Consider the following 23,307-nt stretch of genomic DNA (forward strand, 5'->3'; position numbering starts at 1 on the left):
CATTACAATATCCCTGTTTAAGATTTTGCTGAATGCTAACACACTACTTTTTCAAAACTGTGCCAGTTTTATTATTTTATTATTATTTTCATTTTATATAGCACATTTCATTCCACATAAACACAATGTGCTTACTGATAAAAAAAAAAAAAGCTAAAAATGTAGGTAGATTTGCAATGTTTTGAGGTAATAGAACCAAAACTTTACAAGATATAGAATACAAATTAACACTCAAACACTGTAAGTATGTGAGAATAAAAAGGTTTTAATGTTCATTTTTAAATGTAGACATAGTTGGTGCTGGTAGTTTTGTTCCAAAGAACAGGACCACAGCAAGTAAAAACACCGTCAGCATACTTGGATCTTATTCTATCTTATTCTGGGAAAAGATCTGCAGCTGATGACCTGGGAGGTCTAGTTGGGTTATAGACACTGAGCAAGTCAGAGATGTTGATGAGAGTCAAACCACTAAGTGCTTTTTGAACTGGCAGATGTATTTTAAAAGTAATGCTTTGCTGAGTGATATAACAAAGCCATAGTATATGCAAGAGCCCGCAAACAGTTTCAAACAATACTTTAGGGCCATAATGATCCAAACTGTAAGCTGACCAGAATTCTCACATGTAAACAAAAAGCCATCAAATTATAGTGAAACCAGTAGGAATCACCACATCCCAAATAATGAGATAATTTTTTTCTGCAAGAACTCCTAAGCGATGCATCCTAACCTGGAATATCCTGATAGAAATCTGAGAGCTGATGAGATCAAGCATGCAGAGCAAAATAAAATACGGAGAGGGCGATAAAGAAGACTGCAGTGACAATTTCGGTCTGATCTGATTTGTGCAACACACAAATACAATACAAGGAATGAATGCAGGGAAGACGGACATTGTGTAGCAATTGATGAGCTAATACACATTAACATGCTGCCTGAGCTCTAAGGGGAGTATAAAAGAAAGTATGCAGGGGCAGTCATGGTATCTTTTTTATCTCGGGGAATGTTTGTTTCTATCAGGCAGCTTTGGTTTCTGCCTCGTTCAGTGACTGCCTCACACGCTTTTTTGGCCTACATATTTCCCCTTCTTTGGATATTTTCTCAGTGCGGCATAGGGAGGTTTATTATGGAAAATCCCTACACATGAGAAAACCTGCTGATTTTCATTCAGGAAGCGTGTGGGGATGTGTTGATAGCAGCCAGGCTTCATTAGCCATACCAGGTTATAGTTCCTGTGCTGCCTGGCCAAGGAAAACATCATCTGAGATTCAGATTTTATTTTGTGGCCGAGGACAGACAATGGCTCATTAATCCTGTGGCTATATAAAAAGGCCCAAAAGGTTTTCTGAAATTAAGGGTGAGAAAGCTCCTTCATTATTCATACAGTAAAACAGTACAAGGAATTTTAGTCACTATACTGTTCTTAATGTCTCTTGATAGTGTCTTCCTGTCCTATGAGCAACACAATTAAAAATTCTGTATACTGTCAAAATGTAATTTATTTTTTGGAGACACAAAAAAATGACATTTTGACAGTAATTCCTCATGTGCATGTGTGTGTTATCTTTTAATGTGATTTAGAAAAGAAGAGAAACAAGAAGAAGTGTCTGGTACCTTCCTAAGAGGATTCCAGCGCATGTTCTGAAGACAAACACTAACACCCGAGGTGGAGCAGAGATTCCTGATATCACACTTGGATTACATTTGACCTCATACCAAGATCATAAGTTCATCTGTTTATCTGCTATCAAATCGGAACAAAAGTGTCAATTTAATCTCAAAATTCCTACAGTCCTCTATTGAAGTGCAAGGCATGAAGAGATTCTATCATTATTCTGTGATGTTCCACAGTCACGAGTCATATTTCCAGCATTTTAATCTTTGATTTCTATTCCTTTAATGTATCAATACAAAAACTGAGAGTCCAGATTTCAGCTTGACACTTACACATACCTGTACTTGGTCTGAGAGGAATTTGGTAATGAATGTGATATCCACCAAATAGCTGGATTCAAGAAACCTTTCCCCCCTCAAATACAAGAACAAACCACCATAACTTTAGATCCTGAATTTACAAATGGATTTCAATAATGACATAAGCAATCACAAGTATTTGTTTTTCAATTTTCCATCATCTCCTGGCTTTCATTGCAGCTTTATGACATCCTCTTACCTCATATTGTCATGTCATTTTAGTTATATAGCAGATTTTAAACAACAGTAGTTGGCCTAAAGTGCTTTCCAGGTTAATGCATTTACATCACAGGCCTACAAAAACCTAACTGCAAAACATACAGCAACACGATAAAATGAAAATCAACCAACTAGTTAAAAAAAAGTGTAAAAACCCTGGGGTAAAGTTGTGCTGTGGGATAAGAATGATCTGGACCATTAAGAACAGCTTACACACTCTCATACTGTTGCTGTCATGAAAAATCATAGAGGAAGTTACGCTTTCCTTCTGATTTGTTAACTGACTGTGTTTTTATCTAATTGTATCAATTATACTTAATGGTTATGGAATAGACGGTCATACTTTGTATGTTGTTAACCTTTTATACCAGCGGTCCCCAGCCTTTTTTGCGCCACGGACCGGTTTATGGACAATATTTTCACGGAAAATAAAACTAGTACCGGTATCGAAAAAAGAAGATTTATTCATAACACAAGTGAAACGACCCAGAAAAACCGAGTAAACGACAAAAACAATAACAAAATAACGCTAAAAATCGATAAAAACCCTGAAAACCATACATTTCACACCCGAACCTCAACTCTTGCGGCCCAGTACCAAATGACTCACTGATCCGTGGCCCGGGGCTTGGGGACCGCTGTTTTATACCATGCACAAAAACATAGTGCAACAGTATAAAGGAAGCAATATTCTAATTCACTAGTGTGCACCAAAAAAAAGCCAAATTAGACAGTCTACAAAATCCTTGTTAGAGAAGTTGCAGATATGATATCAACAGAAGAAAAATGACTGCTTCCAGTTTAAAACAATATATGCAAGTTTACAGCTGTGTTAGTTTGCCTCTACAACTTTTTACATGTTTTCATGAGGTCTAAAGTACAGCAAGTTTTCTGTACCTTGCCAGTCACCACAAGAAGAGTTGGCTATCTCTGTGCCAGTCAGCGAGGATGTGCCAAAAGTTTGCAAGTGCGTCACTTACCCAGTCCCGCTAAAGTCCCAAGAATAGTTACAACTCCGAAAGCTATCCAAAGACTGCGCACTGCCATCATATTCCAAGACCTCTCTGCTGCTCTGCACTGTACTGTGCTGTGCTGCACTATATTGAAATATAAAGTGAGATACAGAAAGACAGCGAGACTGAAGGCAGATGAAGAGCTCTAAATCCCCCTACCAAACGTCCCGACTGTCACCCACCACGGCTGTCACTATCCGGGGTTCAGATTACACACCAGCTGAAAGCACTAAACCAGGACTTCCAGTCACTCTCCAGGCACCCACAATAATAATCATCATCATCATTAGATAGCAACTCCAACATTAGACAAAAACTAGGAGTGTCCAGGATATTCCAGATATTTCTGAAGGTAGCAATGAGACCTGTAAGCGAGACCTTATACAGCAGGAGTACTCGCGTCATCAGGATAGAAAATTTCAGTTGTCAGATCGATGTATGGTCAGTGCACAGCACGAGGGCCAGTGTCACTGACAGGATTAGTGGTTGGTGTTTCCTCTTTAATCTGTCACTCACCTTTGTATCCACTAGACATGCGTAGAACTTTAACATTTTGGTGTCAGTGTTAAAGATCGATACAGGAAATGGCTAAATCCCACAGGTTCCCGCAGGGTGAACAGGTGACTGGTGGTGCACACCTCCTATGCGTGTCCAGAGTATTGATTCTTACAGTAAACCTTGCAGGACCTCAGCGGTGAGATAGTGTCTGCAGAATAATGGGGTTAGAGGGCTGCACATAAACCTCATGAAACCAGGGAGCCCAAGAGTCTGACCTGTCAGGTTGTTTTAGCAATTCATTTAAAATGCAGAGACTAGATTTGTTGTCATAATAAAGGCTGTGATTAATCTAAGGAGTGTCTCTTTGCAGTGGCAAGGGCAACGGACTGATTTTTGGAATGTGCCATGTGAGTTGCACAGTATGTGATGTACTTCTAAATATACAATTGGGGAAACAGAGTTGAGCTTCTTTAAGGTAACTGGAGCCTCCAGAAGGCAGATTGTGTGTCTCGCACTCAGAGCTCAGAAGCAGAAAGGCTCGAGCTGTGGGCCTTCAAATTCCAGAGAGCAGAGCTGTTTTATATCCAAACAGGTGTCAAATTAAAGGAAAAAAAAACATTAAACCTTTGAACCCTACTAGCGGTTCTGTTATACTGTGTGGGAGTCAACTCATCCTGTCAAAGGGAAGGGTCACAGCAAATCAATACAAAGTTCAGAGTGATCTTTCTGTCCTGATGGGAGCTTTCTATTCGAGGGGAGGCCTGTCCAGAGGACATCAGGGCTCAGTGAGTGACTTGATGATGATGAATTATATGCTATGACCCCCGTACTATGTAAAATCTATGCCATAGAGCACTTAAGGTGTCCTAACTAAGATTACTTATGGTGGGTTTCCTGCATTTTTTCCACCTGTCTATATATATGCATTATACATTAATAACAAAACTCTGTTATTTTCCCTCATTGTAATAAAGCTTCTGCTTTTATACTCGACATGCCTCATTCACCCATTCACACAAGCACCTTTCTTTCTAAGTGCTTTCTATCTAACATATAAACACATTCACACTGACATGAGCAACTTTGGGATCAGTACTTTGACCAAGGATACTTTGTCATGCAGACTGGAGTAGGCAGGAATCAAACCACTAATCTTCACATTAGTAGATGGTCTGCTTTATCTTCTCAGCTACAGCCTTCCAAAACATGTTATGTTTAAGTTAATGTTTCCACATTACAACCACTCTGAGCAATGTGCTGTGTTTATATTTGTTACCCTCTTCTCTACTGCTAAAGTACAGCATTACACTCTCAAGCCCACCCGATTAGCATCAGAAAATAACTCACATGGAGGCCAGTTAGTGCGACATGTGAGACACGTGTGTGTAACTGTTTTTATAGCTACAGCCAACAACTACAACTAGAGTTTCAAATATAGCTACTACAAGGGAAGCTGGGGGGATCAAAATATTGTTGGGTTAATCTGAATATGAAATGACACAGGCAGTGCCTTGTTTTGGAATTCAAATAAAACTCTGAAACCTTGTTGCAGAGAAGACAATAGAGAAGTCATTAGGGGTCAATCCTCCAATTATCAATAAATAAAACCTTTTATGCTTTTAAATGACTACACTGCTGTTATTATATTTTCTCACCCAGCTCAGGATCTTTTTGCTCTGTTGAAATGGGAAATTTGTTTGGGAACGATTTCAACAAACACCAAACTTGATAGCATGAGTAATCCCAGCACTGTAGTTAAATGTTTTGATTATCCAGATGGGGTTTTCAGTAGTGCAGTAATGCTGTGCAGCAACTTTACTGGAAAATCCAGTGTGGTTTTATCTTTGCCCCCCGTGTAACCTTTGAGTATAAAAAACAGTGTGAGAAACACAGTTTGAATCTGAAGCGCTTCATGTTCACATCACCAGCTGGCTATATGCTTTTGTAATGTCTGTTATTGCATCTCAGTGTTTAATAGGAAATACAAGCTGTTTTTTTTTTTTCATTTAATACCATATAATATCATATTGGATCCATCTCACACCTGGACACCACCGCGCCATAACAGAGATTACAAAAAAATAATTAAAAAAAGGAGCAAATAGACCGAAAAGACTTTTTGTCCCAGAGCTGCATAATGCAGCAATTTCCACATGAATGTGCTCTGTGTGATAAAGTGTTTCGCAATCTGGGAGATTGAAGAAAGGTTGCTTTTGTCTGTTTTTAAAACAATCTGTTATATAGTTTGATATAGTTTATGGTTTTTGCATACTTTTTTATGACTGCTGTGAATGATCTTTGCACTGTTGAGACTGCACTTAATTTTATTGTACACCCAACATGCTACAGTGACAATAAAGGTATTCTCTGTTTTCTGTTCTGTGTGGTATCAAATGGTTTCTGAATGTGTCCCAAGGTTTCCCAGGGATTTAGCCTCCCCTTCTCAGTTGCTGCCTATCTTGGACAAGATCAGCCATTGGTTGCGGAGAATAAAAGCTCTGTGACCAGCCCCCGCCCCAAACTGGGAATGAATGCCCCTGCTTTCACTTTTTCCCCGCTCATCCGCAGAAGAAATACCATTGTTGAGTCCCTCTTTAGGAGCACAGACGGCCAGGCTTGAGTGTGGCGTTCAATGTCTGTACCTCCTCCTGTGATAGCAGGACCAACCTCTGAGCTTCCAACAATTATCATTATCAGAGGCAATAAGGATGAGAACACCTTTTATGAGTCACATCAGTCCGCAGTGTTTTACTAATATGGCTCAGACGTCACTTTTTTAAACAAAAAGTTTGATAATTTGCATGTAGTAGTTCAAAATAATATTTGTATGAATTAGGTTTTGTGCAAAATATGATGACAGGAAAGAGGAAATAGCTTCTTTAATAAAAACAAAAGATTCACTTCCCTTTTGAGTCACATCTTTCTACAAATAGAGTTTCATGTGTGGAAATCTTTGTTCCTTTTGGCATCTCGACCAGTGCAAGTTTGGATTATTATTTATTAACATGTCTGTCTGTGTAGCCACCAAAATTAAATACAAACCCTTGGTCATCGTGACTTTAACACACTGCCTAATGATTGATATACTGTCATGGAGTGTATGAATTAGTGATAGAGAGAGCGAAAGGAGAGAAGAGGGAGGAGGGAAAGTGGTGGTCATGGGAGGAGAGGCAAGGGAGCAAGTGTTTCCTCAAACTGACCAGGAATATAGTGCACATATAGCGGGGGGTTACAGGAGGACACCCTGTGTTGGCTCTGCTTTATCAGCTACTGGCCACACTCAGCTGATCTCTGGACCCTGGGGTTGAGCAACGCGAGAGACAGGCAGCTCTGAAATCACAAAGGCAGCACGGGAAGCCACACAGATTTTAAACAAAGTCGCAGAAAAAGCTGGATAGAAACCGCAACCTCGGGCTTGATGAGGTGACGAGGGAAAAGGGCAGTTTCAAAATAGAGCAAGAATAGAGTTAAAGATTAATAGGGGCCATAGTGGTGGACAGGAGGTTTTGTTTGAGGTTTTGGGGAGGAGTATGAAGGATTGGAGAGGAGGGAGGGGGGGGTCAGAGGCAGTGGTCTGGGAGAAAGTAATTTCAGTGACAGCCAGTGCCAGGGGACCAGAACTCATGTGAAACAGAGGAATTAAAAGATAAAGGAAAGAAAAAGGGACAAGAGGCAGACTGGACGGCCCCACACTGGACTTCAGTATGGGTGTAAAGAGCAAGGCTGCTGCAGCTATCCTTATCCTGCTGCTGTTCCTTGGCTCGCTGTGGCTACGTGAGTTTCTCTCTGTGTGGGTGCGAGTGTGTGTCTTTGATTCTCATGCTGTACTACTTAGTCTAAACAATCAGTGTGTTGTTTGTTCCGGATCAACAATGTCACATGATACCAAGCAGCCTTGATGTACAAAATACATTTAATATTACACATTTATTTATGGTAATGAAATAGTTACCCTTATTTTTCAAATAAGCTACTTCACAAATAATCTTTTACTGGTAAAGATTCTTGAAGGGTTATGTAAGTAACCCTCCAAGAATAATCTGTAAGCCTTAAAAATGTCACTGCGTTTTGCCTCATTAAAAAGAAGTAAAAGTGATTCATTGTCAAAGGAAATCAGTAAGTGGCTCCACTGTGACCTTTTAAAGGGCTAAGGAGCCACTTACTGATCTTTCTAAAAAATGTTCAAACTCAGTCCATGTGATCTGTCTTTGTCTAGTTTGTATTTATAATTCAGAATATCGGCCCCGGTTTTTAGTTGAAAGCATGAAATGTCACATCTGCGTTTTTATAGTCAGGATGGAGACCATTTACAATAATTCATAGTCGAGTTATTTCTGCTGTTGCAGGTAAATCTGTGCTGTGTTTAATCTGAACTCATTTGCTTGTTTGCTAGTTTTCAGTATTTTGACCAGAAGCTCGATAACCTGAATGTTTATGGGTCAGTTTGGAGGATGAACCTGTGAATGTTTCTGCTGCTGATTCTGTAATTTGCAGTAACCTCACAGCTCCCTTAAAAAACACCAAACACTCCGCAGCACTCTGCATGCTCAACACAGCTGTTGCCACTGTCACTGGCAACAATGTGTCTGTAAGGGTCTTGTTGCAAATAAACTGAACAGTGCCAAACTTTCATTAGCAACTTGCACATCAGTTAAGATGATAGGCAGGTAGATAAGTTGGTCTTTACATACAGAGATATACAATATGACGTAATACAGGATACAAGGACACCTTCTTACAATCATTTCCATGAGATAACAAAACTGTTAGATAACGGTACTTCATGAATGTTACATTTCAGCCAGCTATAATCAAAATATCAATAACAATAGAAAATATTTTAAACAGTGACAGCGTGAGAAGGATTGTTTAATGAACCTACATAATACCACTACCTGCAACAGCAGCTCCTCTTACAGCTGCGAAGTGGGTTTCAGCTCATTGGTTTATCCTTTTAGTTCACTCTCACAACTTTGCTTCTTCTTCTTCTTTTTTTTTTAAAGAAAGCACTGAAAGCTCGACCATATTGTAGTAGCTCACCATGAAACTGCAGACAAACACTAGCTGAAAATAGCATGAGCCATTAAGAGACAGTTATTTAGTTCACAGGTTTGTCGACACGCAAAGATAAACCAAGCTAAAGCTGTGTGACTATCTGAAAGATTAAATGATAACAATATCAATATTGCTCTGTGAACCAAAACTAACTGTAACCCTTGGTCTTTTTTCTCTTTTCAATGGTCCACTTCAGAGGGGGGGTTGGATTACCACTGGGATTCTTGTGTAAAAGGTTATAATCAGTTAAATAAGGTAAGAGTACCTCCTGAATCTGATATTAGATTGCTTGCAGACTATGAAGTGGATTTCTTTGTTTTTTTAAAATAAATGTCGTGCTTTCTTTCTTCCTTTGTCCCCTGCCGATTGCACCCACATTCATGCACTGCCCATCCCCCCCACCATTAGCTTCACCAGCTGTCCAACAGCAGTGTGGGCGATGGAGCTGAGAGCCAGCTTGAGCTGTGCCCCGGTCAGACCTTCCAGGTGTCACTTCTGCTCTCCCACCTGCTGGATGCCCCAACTCACAACTCTGACGTGCTGCTGCAGCCATATCTGTCCAGCTGGGACGAGCTTGTCAAGTAGGATTTTCAGATAAAGATTTGTTTACGGCCATCAGGAAGAAAAGTTATTTGTTGTTTGCTGATTATCTGAAATCTGTAAGCTGCTTTATCCTGTTCTGTGTTACTCTTCTAGGTTCATGGACTCTCTGGGGCCAATGGTGGGACTGATATCTAAAGAGATAGAAAGTAAGACTTCTATAATTCGCCAGCTGGCCCTGACGGCAGACGGGAACCCTGAAGCAGAGGTAGGCCCGGATCTACATTCCATAAACTCTGTAAACTCACAGGGTGGTGGGACAAAGAATAAGGCGTCGGTGCACACCAGTGCTTATCACTCTGTGCGCTCTATGATCTTGGTGGAGCTGAATCAAGGCCTGGTGAGTTTCCACCACCAGACAGACTCTGGATGCCGGACTCTACTGCGCCTGCATCGCGCTCTGCTTTGGCTGAAGCTCTTCCTGGAGAAGCTGGCTGAGACACCAGTGGAGGGACGGCTCAGGAGTCCCTCTGACCTGTGTCGTGAGGCCTACAAGAGCACCCTCGCTCAACACCATACATGGTACGTCCGCAAGGCCGCCGAGCTGGCCTTCATTGCCCTGCCAGAGCGGGGTTTCTTTTTCAGGCTGGTGTGCGTGCAGAACCAGGAGGAGATGAGCAAAGTGCTGCACAGGGTGTCTCGGGCCATCGGAGAGGTTTATGACCGGACACAGAAAGCTCTGGAGGAACATGGCATGCTGGACTTGCCATAAAAAATGAGATAATCAGACTGGACACAGGGGCACTGCTGCTGTTTTACCCGTCTTTGGGTTGTGCTTCTGCTCTGTATCCTTGGCGTCATATATTGGATTTAGATACAAATAAGATGCAAGCTTTTCTACGATGCAAGAATTGACTTGTTTTTCACCCAGAACTCAGCTTTTTTTCTTCTTCTACGGACCAAAGTGCTGAGTCAACAATCAACATGTGACATTAAGCTTTACTTTGATGTTTCTCATCAGATTTTATGGGGTACTATCTCAAACTTTGTTGCTGATGATTATGGTTTAGACTGTGCATTATTTACAAAAGTATAATAGATTTTTTTAAATAGCGCATGTGTAACTAAAATTGACAATTGGTAATTGCTATATTAAAAAGAACTGCTCTTTTACAGTGTTATTCCTCTGGTAAATTACCTCGTAACTATCGTGTTGGTCTGAAATCTCCACGCGACCAAATGGATTAGAAAGTTACTGCTTCACAGTGATGCTGTGTGTAGAGTATGGCTTTGTTATTTTTACATCTTTGTCATTTTTTTTGTATCATGTTAATGATTAATTTAAAAAAACAGAAGACAATTCATTTGATTATTTCTACTCAGCGTGTGATCCAGCAATGGAAAAACATTTAACTGGCAATAAAATGTTCTTTATGTTGTGCACCAACCAACCAGCAGAGGTTCCAGTGCCCTGCTAGAAGTCACATCACAGTGAATATAATCTGGTCTATGTGGCACTCTTACCTATACACACTCTGCACTTTTTGTCTGAATCCAAATGCAAAGGCTTTTCCTGTCCGAATACGTTTGGTATTACTGTTATAATATCAAAGAATATTCCATATTATATTACAGAGTACACGTGTAACAGAGAGAATAGCATGTGTATGACTCATCTGCACTGCTGGTGTTGATTAGACTGTTTTAAACCCAGCAGTACCTCCAACGCTGGCTCCATTTTTATGAAACGCTTTCTTTCTGAGTGGGCAACGGTGGAGAAAACGGGGTTAAAGTCACGGAGTGCAGAGGAGACAGGAGCCGGGTAAAGGTCAGGAAGCGGAAGTACACTTCACCTTTAATCCTGTCAACCACTTGGTGGCAGACTATTTAAAGCAACTGCCACAGGGGGGGAAAAGTACAACTTATAAAGCATCCACATTTTTCTCCTATCTACAGTCAAAGTGACCTGTGACATGGATGGCATAATCATTTTGTGAAAATCAAGTTTATTTTGTATATAATCATCATATATTATATATACCATATATTACTGTTTTAAACAGTAATATATGGTTACCGGTGAGGATTATGGAGAATGAGATTATATTAGTTTCATTAGTTACATTCATCCGAAAACTACTTTTAACACTAGCTGGCTTCTTTTATTGTCAACTGTGAAAGTGATGCTATATTTAACTACACGTTGGTCACTGCTATTCCACCTAGTTTCTAGAACATGCCTGATCATGAGTAATACATCAATCCCTCCGCCCATGAAACTGGCAAAGAGTAGCAGAAAGATGACTGAGAAGCAGGCACGAAAGGAAGTTTGAGTTCCCTTAAATAACATTTATTCATTTCTCTATCTTGGTTTGCAGTAAACATAAGCAAAAATATACATACAGTTAGAGCAGAAAACAAAGATCCAGAATATTTATCATCTGTTAGGGAGAGAGTGTTTGAACAAATTCACTGAATTCCCTTCTTGTTGGCTTATAATACCAGTCTTAAGCAGTAATACAGTTTAACATTAAGGGGCAATGAGATTGTTTTTTACTTATTCATGTAGTTATCTCTACTTAAAAGCCAACAGTTGGCTTTCTCCAACCTTTGCAGTGGATAAAGTGTTGTCAGAACTCTGACAGAAAGCTTTGATTATAGGTTTGTTTTAAAACAGTAAAACAAACTCAAATGACAAAAACATTCAAAGAAAAAAAAAAACTCAAATCCATATCTATTCAAGTTTCCTTGAATACTATTCTGAAAATCGATCTAGTACGTCCTATCACATGATATATTCCAGGCTAATGCATTCTCTCATCTTTACAACAAAATACTCTTTTATAAACAAAACAATTCTTTTTTTTAATGGTTCCATCATCATAATAACACACACTGGCATATATGCAGTCTTTCCCTTTTGTTCCTTACTGTTTCTGATGCACGTCGCTCTGATTGTGTTACAACCTTTCCTGTAAATATTCATATAGCCACACAAGAAATAAATATATTGCTTTTCAAAGACATTTCCAAATTATCACTGGAAAAAAAGCAGATAAATGGAGATAACAGGAAATAACATTCTGTGACACTGGGGGAGCAACACTGTCTGTCCACCAGGAGGCACTGTTATGTCGTGGTGAACCATGTTCCTTTGTGCGTATTATTATTATATAAGAGGAGGCCTTTTTATTATCACAGGGTATTTAGCCCTCCAGTTGGATCCTACAGTATCTCTGCATGGGATCCTTACTCAGATCTACTGCTGAGGATGTGTCAGACAAGTGGAAATTCAATTTTAACTGTCATGTAGATCTTTGGTTGAAGAAATCATCTTCACATGCGTGAGTGAAACAAGAGTGTCCGATTAGCCAGTGAAGCGGAACACTTTTATTTGTTGTGATGTGATTCAAACTAAACAAAGTGTAATGTGAATGTGGTGAGCAAAATGAGAAAAGAATAAACCTTGAACCGGCCGCCTGACACGAGGAGGAGGAGCAACAGAGCGGGGTAAAGAAGTTCAGCGTGCCTGCTCTGGATTAGCTGACCAGATTAAGAGATTACATTGAAATTAAGTAAGTGTTGCAGCGGTGCAAGAGGAGAAATGCATGCAAACTGGGTGGCGGACTCATGAAAAATTACTGTTAGAGCTGATCATCCATTATAAATGACCTTTCAAATATAGATCAGATAATCACTTTGGATCTAATGGGCTTGCCTTCATTCTCTGTCAGATGATGCAGTCTTATTTAAACCACTGCAAGATATTTGCAGGCATACAGAGAAACACACAGCCTTCCAAAACAAATTAATAATCAGCCAGACCTTAATGTGAGCGAACAGATGCTCGTGTTCTATATTTGCTGCAGTGACATGGCAGGATCACAGTCTAACTGATCTAACAGTTTTGGAGCTGTGCAGAGGTAACGTGCCTGAGTTTAAAAGTGTGACTCCACAGATTTCTCAAGCCAATAATTTAAGGGATGCTTAGTAAATAGCTCAAGCACTAAACTCAGGAACATGTCTGACTTTTTTAGAGGCTGAAACTGATTGTCTTGTTATCAGTATGGGTTTTCCTTCAGTATGATTCATACAACACCGGGGAACACAACAACATCGAACCAAATTAACAAAAAAATATCTTTCTTCTGTGGTCAATGGAGTAAATCTTCATGTTGTTTTTAATTTGCTACAGCCCTACAAATCCAAACTGAACTAACATTCAAAATAATAAAGTAACGACTGTCTTTTAAAATAAGAGGTAAAGTGTACATTTTCGTATCTCAGATGCATCCTTTAGGTGAAGAAAATGAGAATGAATGAGAAAAAAGAAAACTACCCAAAAAAACAAAACACAAAAAACAAACAACTTCCTTCAAAACTGGAAATGCATTAATAAACTCAAGTCAGCATCACAAAAAAAGAAAAGAATAAAAGCGCACTTTCTGTGCAAAACAATACCATTTTTTTTACAATGGCATCTATTTCTGATACAAGTGAAATAGATGCAATACACTCAATAATACAGCTCCTCTAAACATCGATTGAATATTAATATTAAAAACTGAAACGCAAGAAATTCTAGGTTTGACTTTGGGAATAAAATGCAATATTGAATTTTGTCTGTGTGTGTTTGTGTGCTCGTGCAGAACAGAGGTCTATTTTGTCATTTTCACATGATATTCAGGTATCTTATTGGACTGCAGTCCAGGAGCCACAAAGCTAGAGTTCAGTTTACCCCGTAACCGACTGAGAATTCAGGTGTTATATGACCCCCCCCATATATAAATATATATATATCATCTGTTTCACAAGCTACTCATTCACAATGAGAGTGAATATCAAATGATCCAAAATGATTACTATTTAATAGAAGTCATCTGATGAATGGATACGGGCATTCATAATGCATGCCACTTAATGAATATTGCACATTGCATGCAACTTCCCGACCTACAGTATGAACTAAAACACACGATCTCCTGCACTCTTTACTCCTCTTTACCTGTAATGTGTACCTCATGTTCTTCTTTTTTTGGGGCGGGGGGTCATCTTACTGTATCACATTTTTTAAAAAAAAACACAGGTTTAAAGATTACGGTGTGGTCCCTCCTGGTGGTCAGTCGCTGAACTTATTACAGATGTAAGCAGCCGAGAGGTGGGACACAGGAGCCTCCTGCCTTTGTAGCATACTAAGACAATACGCACATGCAAATGGCATCATCTCTGCATCAATCCTGTTTGTTGGAATATTCTTTTAAAGTGCAACAAAATAGACGCACTGATGTAAGATTACTATTATTATGCTGTATAAATACTGTAGATATACACGCTCGGTATTGTAATTTGTGGATCTTCATATCTAGAGGGATACTCTATGAGGAGGCAGCGGGTTGGCGGGGGGTGGGGAGCAGCAGTACAGTGGTAAAGTTGCTGATCCTTGCAAAGTCTGCAAACACACGTCCACGTCCTTTATAGCCCCCTAGTTTGTCATGCAGTATAAATAGACATCACCTCAAACTAACTGATGGAAAATAACCTGTGTGTGAATGCTCACAGAAATAATGACAGGATTAGCACCCTTTTGGTTCTCGCCTCGTCTCGCCACGCGACCTGACAAAGAATTTCCCACAAAAATCTGTGGAGAGGTGTGGGGTGGAGGGTGGGGGTGAGGTTGGAAAGGGTTGGGGGTGTAAACAAATCCTAAAAAGGGTGTGAATACTGTGATTTTTGTTTTCTGTGCATGTGCAGTGTTGCTGAGAATGAAGACAGTATGTTTTGGGGGATGAGGCTGGTGGGGGTGGGGGTTAGGGTGGGGTTGGAGGAGGGGGGTAAACCTAGTTTTTACTGTTGATCCTCAGCTTGAAAGACACTCGCCCAGCAAACTTGTCCCTTTCACCTCCAACGGGAATGTTTTCGGCGTTGATCTTGCACTCAATGTTCACGTCTTCATTGTGAGTAATGTTGAGGAACTTGACTGCAACCAAGGGCTGAGAGTAGTTCACCTGCAAAAACAGTCAACAAAGACGTCGTAAACCTGCGGACCCAGTAGGTTTAACTCTGTGGTCTGTGTGCGCAATTGTAAACAAACACACATTAATTATTAACAGTTACTGCTATCATGTTTACAGCACATTATATTTTCATTTAAACCACATTCTTACCTGCGCTTTCTTGCCGTAGTAAGGGAAGTACATAGGGTTGATTGTGCCATTTGGAGGAAAGTAAATCAACTCTCCAATTTTATCAGCGTCATCTTTCTGAGGGGGTGAAACGGCTTCGTCAGTTATATAGCTATAATCTCCACTTTATAAGGTGGAGGTGAGCTTTATTTGTCTACTTTTCTCTAAATGTCTTTCTCCTACATATCTACCATCTAGTTCTAAAATGCAAATACAAAACAACAATGTGATCGACTGCTACAGATATATCATATAGAAATATAATCTAAACCAGGGGAGTCAAACTCTGAGAAAGGTAACGCAGCGTCAAATTTTATAGTGACTAAGATAACCTGTTAAGTAGAATCCTATGTAAATAACATTTTTTAAAGCCAATTTCAACAATATTTTTTTCTACATTCAGCAACTTTGTTATTACAAACACGGGCATCATAAATCGTACAAATTACTAAACTACTTTATGTCAGTGTGATATAGCAGACTAAGTCATATGAAGACAGATATGTCTCAAGATATAATCCTAAATATAGTAAAAAGTGCAAAAATACTAATCATACTCTCACAATTTTTACACACTTTGTAAAACCACCCAGTGAGTGAAACTGGGCCCTTTGGCAGACCTCTTCTTGCCCAAAGGCTTTTTGTTTGACACCGCTGATCTAAACTGTACCAAACATGGGTCCTGGACTTTTTCTTACCCATTGATCTTTGCCAACTCTGTATTTCTGCGAGTGAACAAATTAATGGAACACAATGGAAAAAAGAAAAGGGCAGCGATAAAAACAACTGGCTTGACTGACAAGACAGCATGAAAAGAAATTCATGATAGCTAAGAAAGGAAGATGGAGGTAAACGACAGGTGGAATACTGCAGATGACGTGAGGCACAAAAGCTATGAATAAAACTGTTGTGTCAAGCCTCTGATTGTGAAAGACAAACAGGGATTACCTTTGCAGCACAGGTGACATACGGAGCCTGGTTATCCTTTCCTGGCAGCAAACCAATCACCTGATGAGAAAATAAAGAAAACCGTTTTTTGTTCATTTTTAGGCGATATAACATAAGTGAATGATGATAAATGCAAAAACCAATCAGTTTAATTATGATAGTGACTTTTTTCTTTTTATCATTTCCAACCAGTTTGGTTGTCTCAGTCACTCCATGTCTCCTAGCAACACCAGTCCCTTTCACTCCCCTCTCTTTTCCTTTCATACCCGATTCAGCTTGATGATGATGCATGGCTGGCCTTCTCGGTATCCATAGTAACGGTCATCGATTCCAGAGCAGCTCTGGAGGACTGTGCGGTTGAACTGACAGGATCGTTTCGGGTTGTTCTTCACCTCACCGCTGTCCTCCTGGATGAAGTACTTGTCTGGGGCGCACTCGTGATTTTTCTGGGCTTGGAGGGAATCATTGTAGGCTGCAGGGAAAATAGGAGAGTGTGTGTGGGGTGAAATTGTCTTAATAATCAACTAAGATCCCAGTGCAAGACGCTCTCCTGTCAGCTAACTATAAAGAGATTATCTGTGTATGTCATAACATTCTGTCTTAGAGGGCAAGAGCCAAACTTACGTTGAAGGAATTTGTCCAATGTCTGGGCATACAGGTCCCAGCTCTCAGTGTCCTCTTTAGTATAGACTATTTCAAAGGTGTCATCTGCCCGAGGTCTAATCACCAAGCCTGAGAGTGACAAGAGAGACAGCAGGGAGTACATGACACAGTGCACAGACCATGATCTGTGTTCATGCAGCTTGTATCTATAGTTTCTGCACCTGGTGTGGAGAGCCTGTCTTGCCAGGTTGGTCTGTGTTCGTCCAGGGTCTGCAGCATGACATACATGGTGAGAGCAAACATGCCAGCGAGGCAGGTGTAGAAAATTAAATAGAAGAGAAAAATAAGGCCTGCAGACAATGAGAAAATAGAGCCATATTAATATAAGCAATAGTAACAAAAATGGAATATTAAAATATTACAAAACAGCATCTTCCCCAACTGGACAAATGTGTAAAAAAACCAAAACTATTTCTTCATCATCAGATTTGGTCAGTTGATGTTGTAGAAAGATAATCGGATCATATGCGCCAAAATTGATATCACTGAGACATTTTCATCTATAAATGGCTACATATAAGATAATATAATTTGTGTTTATGTGTTTATTGCATGGAAAATGTATGTTTGATACACTGTGCAAAAACCCCCAATAGCCTTTAAGCCTTTTTTTTGCTTCGATTACATTATTTAGTCTGCTGTACACCACAGCACATCTATGAATTATGCATAAAGTCCATCAGACTAACATCTGCAAGTCAGCAAAGTCCATTTCATTATAATTGCAGCACACAAACCCTTAATGAGAACAAATAATCTCACATCTGAGTTGATGAGTAGTTCATGTCTATTACGTCACTCTCTAACCAAACATGTCTACGGGATTTCAGTTAATCCTCGTTAAATTGCTTCACTGCATCTGCAACATCTGCCTCTGTTTCTCTCTCACTCACATGAAACAAATCATCCTTTAGATGCAATGCTTAAAATATCATCGTTTAAAGTTAAAATAACTGGAGGCAACACATTTTCACTGTAATGCAACTAATGCAAGTGGTCTGAGAGAGAACTAGAGTCCTGCATCTCCCCAGGGCTCTATTTTAAGGCTTTAGATCATCTAGACCACAATAGGAGACTGTGTCCAATCATGGGTCTTTTAAAAAGAATAACAGGGAAGCACTATAGGGTAGCATAAAAAGCACAAAGTGCATGTAGGATATAAGAAGCGGTGGTGCAATGTGTGAAGCAGAAGACATCCACCAGGGCGAGCGGGGTTTGAATCATATGTGAAGCCATAACTCAATACTGACTCATTTTAGCACACATGCCAGTGGCTGTACAGTGGAAGGTGCTTAGTACAGATCAGGCAGAGCTTTTCCTTCCATGTTTCTGCCCACTGCAGGTTTTTTATTTTATTTTATCAACATAAACTCAAAACACAAGCTGCACATTAATCCTTAAATTCTTTGTGTTTTTGCATGGACTGAAAAATAAGTATGACACAAAGTGAACCTAACCACGCAGGAGTTCGTGGCTGACGACCAACTTCATTATAGAACTGTCCTGTCCACAGAAAGGAAGGAAGAATGACAGAAGGCAACACCGGGAGAGAGAAAATAAGGATGCCCCGGAGACTGAGCCACAGAGTCAGGGGACTAGGTTTATTAATAACTGTGTACGAGCAAATTGATAATGATAATTACATTTGATATAAAGAAGAGTTTGTTTTTAATGCTTTACTTTGTCATTGTTGTGACGAAAATACTGAGATTTCAGATGGAGATCCTAACTTGGCATCTTTTCATTGTTATTTTGTGAGATCAACAAATTCATAAACCATTTCTGAGGCGATCTTTCTAACTTGGAACCATCAGATACATTTGAAGCAGCTGTTTGCTTCCTATCCACATACAGAACATGTATGTAACGCATCCCACATTTCAAGCATCGACACCTGAGGCCATTGTTGGGAGGCAGCTGAGTGCCTTGACCCTGCACCTCTGCTGGATGGCCCCCAGCGTGGCGCTCACTCCCTCAGTCAGCAGGCTCAGCATCGCATTTGTCTCCCTGCGCTGCCAGACTGGCAAAATGTCAAGGGGAGATGGAGGGGGGGGTGGCAATCGCAGAGGGGTATCTTGATGATTTACAGCTTGTGTGCACAGCTTGTGTGTGCATTTTTTGCCTGACTGTACCTGAAGTTTTAGAATCTAATAAAAACGAATCCCTTAGTGGGATGACAATGAGCATCCCATCTACACCACAGAAAAGACACAAGCTCAGTTATTAATTATACACAGACCATGAACTATGCTGGAGGCAACGCAGCAAGAGAGACGCTACGATCCAACAAAAGTGGCAAAGTGTTTGTCTCTGTCGTCAAGGGGGTGGGGGGATTTTTGTGCTAACCACAAATATGACACCACCCAGGGGGAGAATGAATGTGCGCACATCCAGACGGGATCAAGCGTGCAGGCAAGGTGGCTTCCCCCCCCTGGCAAACAGGGTGTTGGGTTTACAGCCTGCCCTCTCAGTCCATGCTGATGATGGACAGTGAGGCGTCTCTGTTTCGCACTGGTTTTGTATGCAGACGGCGATTGAAAGAAAAGAACAAAAGGACAGGCTCGGATGGTCCACTACCCTGTTCTTTCTTCGGTAATAATGGCAGGAGGTGTCCCTTTTTTCTCTCACAATTAATTGGGAGGACATGCTGTTTAATCGCTTTGCAACTTGCTGATCAAACGCACCTCTGAAATAAAAATGAAAAGGTCTGGCGAGAGCGTGGATAGCTCTGAGCTGTGGCTCTTTCGCCGGCAAACACTGCTAATTATCTCGTACACAATGTTAAAGTAACAAAGAGCACCGTGATTCTGGTCACCATGAGGCCCTTTGAGGTTCTCTTCCTGTGTTGCAGTGTGGACTTTGTTTCTGGAAGTGGGAGGTCCAGAACACTTCATTAGTCAAGCTAGTTGTCTGACCATGTTTCACTGTGTCAGCTTGTGGCATGTGTAACAACAAACCTGCAGCACTGCTCTCCTTTATCAAGGTTATTTCCATATCATTACAGCTCTTTACAGAAAGCAGAACACAAAAGGAAGTGTTTTGCGTCTCATCCTCAAAGAAGTCTTTGATCTAATGCTTTGAATGTGCATTGTGCTGCAGAAACACATTAATGCCTTAAAGAGACTGGAAACCTGCATTTAAACCCCTCTTCAGTGCAAGCCGTAAGAAACTGTATCACGAGTAGATTAGGCCGTGTTGCCAGCACATTGGAAGTAATGGTACAGTATGTACAGCATTAGGAGAATGAGAAAGTGCTACTCTGAAAAGCCAAGTTTAGCAGACCTACATGTAGTGGCTAACTCCAGAAATAGCCTAATTACTAAGTCTCAGAGAGCGCAGCTTAAAAAGGCCAACAGACCTTAAAGCACCTGGGGCACATTGGACTGGATTAAGTTGTACACTGTGGGAGGATTCCAGTTAAGGAAGCTACAGTCCATGAGTCCCAGCCCCACACTGAAAGAATGATATATGTGCACTGATGAAAAATAATCAGAAAATTCAAACTCAAAGTAAAGACTACGTTTAACACAGTTTCAGCCTCGAGTGCTAAACTCAAGTCTCTGAGCTCAGATCTTCAGTGAAAATGTGAAAATGAATCCAAGTTCCTAAAAATGTTTTACTTTGCCAGAGCACGCTGAATTTGATACCTTCCTCTCCAGCCAATGAACTCATTAGATTAGGATTAAATCCCTTACTGATTTACACACACTGGGAGGGGTCGAGTTGGAGGTGATACAAATAGCATTTAGCCCTCGGCTTTACCCAGATTAAACATGCTCCAATGTCATTAGAACAGAGCCATATGCGCCCTGTCATCTCATGAATCTTTGAACTAGTTGCAGGGTCTTTGTATAGCAGAAAATGTGTCAGTATATGGCAACACTACGGTGTTAAAAAGAGGATTTGACCTGATCGTCGCTCAGCATCTCAGGGGAAAAGCCTGGAAATAAATGACATCATGTTGCACACACACTTGATGAAGCCACGGGCATGCAAACAAATCTCTGTACAACTTCAGTAAGCCGCTTTCCTAGAAAAAGTCTTCTCTGCAGCAGAATGAAAGTCATAGTTATAACTAAATCACTCTTCAGGAGAGAAGAATCGATTACATGCACTTTACAAGAAAGTGGAGCCTTTTTATTTTCAGCAATGCTGCTGTAATCAGGTTTATCCAAATGTAAAATAAAACCAAATGCCTCATCCCTTATGCTGGGCGCAATGCGCAGGGAAAGCATTGCAGAAAAAATACATTAAATTAATAAAGTAGACAGGAGTTGGGGTGGGGGTGGGGGGGGTGGAGGGGTTCAGCTGGCTTCCACAGGAGCGGTGCCGCAGTCAGATTTCAGCACCAACCTGTAGTGGACAGCGACATCCATCTCATCGCCTGAAGGAAATTACCGCCTAACTTCAAGCAGGGTCGAAATTCATGTCATGGTTACACACGCTCATTTCTCTCTTACAGCATCTTAGCGAACCTTTAGGGGGGGAAACCACTGTGCCAGAGACCTGTTACAGAGCCGGGGGACCCTGTTTGCTGCATTGCCGTAGCTGGACAGCACTTACCCCAGCTGCTCGCCGTTCTGCCCAGAAACTCCCTCGTCCTCGGGTTCCATAGAAACTCCTTCCAATCGCTTTTTTCTCCATCCTTTGCCATTTTCTAACGAACTGCTCCAAAGCTCAACTAAAAGCGGCCTGATGACACTGAGCGCCGGGCTGAAGCACTTTGCCCTGACAGCAGAGAGCAAGAGGGATGGAGAGAGAAGGAGAGAGAGAGCCCTGCCGTATCACTGCTCCTACAGGAAGAAGACCGGCATTAAAGAAGTCGACTTAAACACTCAACGAGCCCGCATGAAAATAAATAAAGTAAAAGCACTGCTGTAGCCTAGATTATATGAAGGACTGGTAGGCCAACAGAAGAGGTAGCAGTTTCACACTCAGAACAGACCTAGTGACTGCCCTCCCCCCCAGCTCTTGTCTGCATGCCGCAGAGTTTTGATGAGTGGTGCAGAAATGTAGTGATACTGCGGTAAAGCACTCCCTCCGCCTCCCTCTACAAGCGCCACACCGCTCTCCACACATACATCCTAACACGCACGCACCAGCGCTGGCCTTAACCCTCCTCCCGCATGCCGCGATCCACAGCAGCTCCCGCCTACTCCACCCGCCTGACCAATCACCTGCTCGGGATCCTCACTCCTGATGCACGAGAGACAAGCCTCAGAGCAAATCGCTTGGTGGCTTAGGGCATCCCTTTATTGGCTAAGTGGTTCTTGACGTCACGTATCCAAAGAAAAATCAACAGAATAATTTTAATAATCCCTCATGGACCGTAAAGTGTCTCTGTTGGTGAATTCACTGTCCGCTTGAGGTGACTAATTTATGTCTCATTCAGGCTTTTATTTATTTTTGAATCAAGTTATGTCAGGAAAGCCTTGGAGAATTTATTTATTCAGTTTTTTTTCTTTTAAAAACAGCAGTAAATGAGAATGAGGCTTTTTGAAAGGATAACATAGAAATGACATTAAACCCTATATATACATTATTAACATCGTTTACACATCAAAAATATACAGTCGCCCACTTTCAGTTCTAAATATTTCCGTATAACTTATTCGAATCTGGAGCTTACGAGGTTCTTAAATTAGCCAAATAGAACCACAGATTGAACAACATACATATTACGCATTGTCTTTAATTATTTAACAAAAATTAAGCAATATTGCAGAAGTATTGCATTTAAAACTAAGCAAAATTCACAATTCTATGGTTTATTATAAACACCTTTAGCAGCAATAACTTGAATTAACTGTTTTCTGTATGATTTTTATCAGTTATTTACATTCATGTGGACACCTTTGGACTGCTGTTCTTTACATTGCTTCAGTTCATTGAGGTTTGCGCGCTCTCTTAAAGTACCACCACAGCATTTTAGTCATCCTGATGTCTAGATTTGTCTAGATTTGGGCCATTGCAACACTTTGGTTCTTTTCGTTTGCTTTAGATTCATTGCCGTGATTAGGACCATTGTCTTGTTCTGAGATCCAGTTTGGGCCAACCTTTAGCTGTCAGATAGATGACCTCACATTTGACTCTAGAATACTTTGTTATAAAGATGAGTTGAGTCAACTCGACAACTGCAAGGTGCCCGGGTCCTGTAGCTGCCCAAATCATTACTTGTTCAGTGCCATGCTTGACAGTTGGTATGAGGTGTTTGTGC

The 23,307-nt window shown here is 40.7% G+C and overlaps 3 protein-coding genes across 6 annotated transcripts in view; 1 reads left to right on the plus strand and 2 right to left on the minus strand.

Annotated features, from left to right (window-relative positions):
- chrne (cholinergic receptor, nicotinic, epsilon) overlaps positions 1–3,754 on the minus strand; it is a 9,164-nt gene extending 5,410 nt beyond the window's left edge. Inside the window, exon 1 of one of the 3 annotated variants that reach the window (XM_005735547.1) lies at positions 3,721–3,754. In XM_005735547.1, coding sequence (XP_005735604.1) covers positions 3,721–3,739 — 19 coding nt within the window. In that variant the 5' untranslated portion in view covers positions 3,740–3,754. Of the gene's footprint in view, positions 1–3,171; positions 3,387–3,569; positions 3,622–3,720 lie in introns of those variants that run through there. The other 2 variants (XM_005735546.1, XM_005735545.1) reach the window with 2 other exon arrangements.
- Positions 3,755–6,929: 3,175 nt separating this feature from the next.
- Positions 6,930–10,826, plus strand: gltpd2b (glycolipid transfer protein domain containing 2b). The gene is made up of 4 exons (XM_005735548.1): positions 6,930–7,476; positions 8,954–9,012; positions 9,166–9,338; positions 9,454–10,826. The coding sequence occupies exons 1-4, from the start codon at positions 7,407–7,409 to the stop codon at positions 10,067–10,069; spliced, it is 918 nt and encodes a 305-aa protein (XP_005735605.1). The 5' UTR covers positions 6,930–7,406; the 3' UTR covers positions 10,070–10,826.
- A 799-nt stretch (positions 10,827–11,625) lies between these two features.
- On the minus strand, positions 11,626–22,193 carry atp1b2b (ATPase Na+/K+ transporting subunit beta 2b). 2 transcript variants are annotated; one of them, XM_005735549.2, is made up of 8 exons: positions 21,654–22,193; positions 17,252–17,380; positions 17,052–17,159; positions 16,694–16,899; positions 16,428–16,487; positions 16,178–16,204; positions 15,462–15,557; positions 11,626–15,302 (listed from the first exon to the last, which is right to left on the minus strand). In XM_005735549.2, the coding sequence occupies exons 1-8, from the start codon at positions 21,742–21,744 to the stop codon at positions 15,135–15,137; spliced, it is 885 nt and encodes a 294-aa protein (XP_005735606.1). In that variant the 5' UTR covers positions 21,745–22,193; the 3' UTR covers positions 11,626–15,134. The 2 variants fall into 2 exon arrangements, with proteins under 2 accessions (XP_005735606.1, XP_005735607.1); XM_005735550.2 differs by lacking the exon at positions 16,178–16,204.
- Positions 22,194–23,307: the final 1,114 nt, after the last annotated feature.

This window comes from Pundamilia nyererei, unplaced genomic scaffold, assembly GCF_000239375.1.
Source record: "Pundamilia nyererei isolate P.nyererei 1_Seehausen unplaced genomic scaffold, PunNye1.0 scaffold00064, whole genome shotgun sequence".
In the NCBI taxonomy this organism is placed as follows: Eukaryota; Metazoa; Chordata; class Actinopteri; order Cichliformes; family Cichlidae; genus Pundamilia; species Pundamilia nyererei.

Excerpts from the sequence above, each read along its gene's own strand:
- gltpd2b (XM_005735548.1), top strand. The coding sequence starts at position 7,407 with ATGGGTGTAAAGAGCAAGGCTGCTGCAGCTATCCTTATCCTGCTGCTG. Across the intron at positions 7,477-8,953 it reads CCTTGGCTCGCTGTGGCTAC|AGGGGGGGTTGGATTACCAC; the intron begins GTGAGTTTCTCT and ends GGTCCACTTCAG. Across the intron at positions 9,339-9,453 it reads AGCTGGGACGAGCTTGTCAA|GTTCATGGACTCTCTGGGGC; the intron begins GTAGGATTTTCA and ends TTACTCTTCTAG.
- atp1b2b (XM_005735549.2), bottom strand. The coding sequence starts at position 21,744 with ATGGCAAAGGATGGAGAAAAAAGCGATTGGAAGGAGTTTCTATGGAAC. Across the intron at positions 16,488-16,693 it reads TCATCATCAAGCTGAATCGG|GTGATTGGTTTGCTGCCAGG; the intron begins GTATGAAAGGAA and ends TTTTCTCATCAG. Across the intron at positions 15,558-16,177 it reads GAGTTGGCAAAGATCAATGG|AAAGATGACGCTGATAAAAT; the intron begins GTAAGAAAAAGT and ends TCACCCCCTCAG.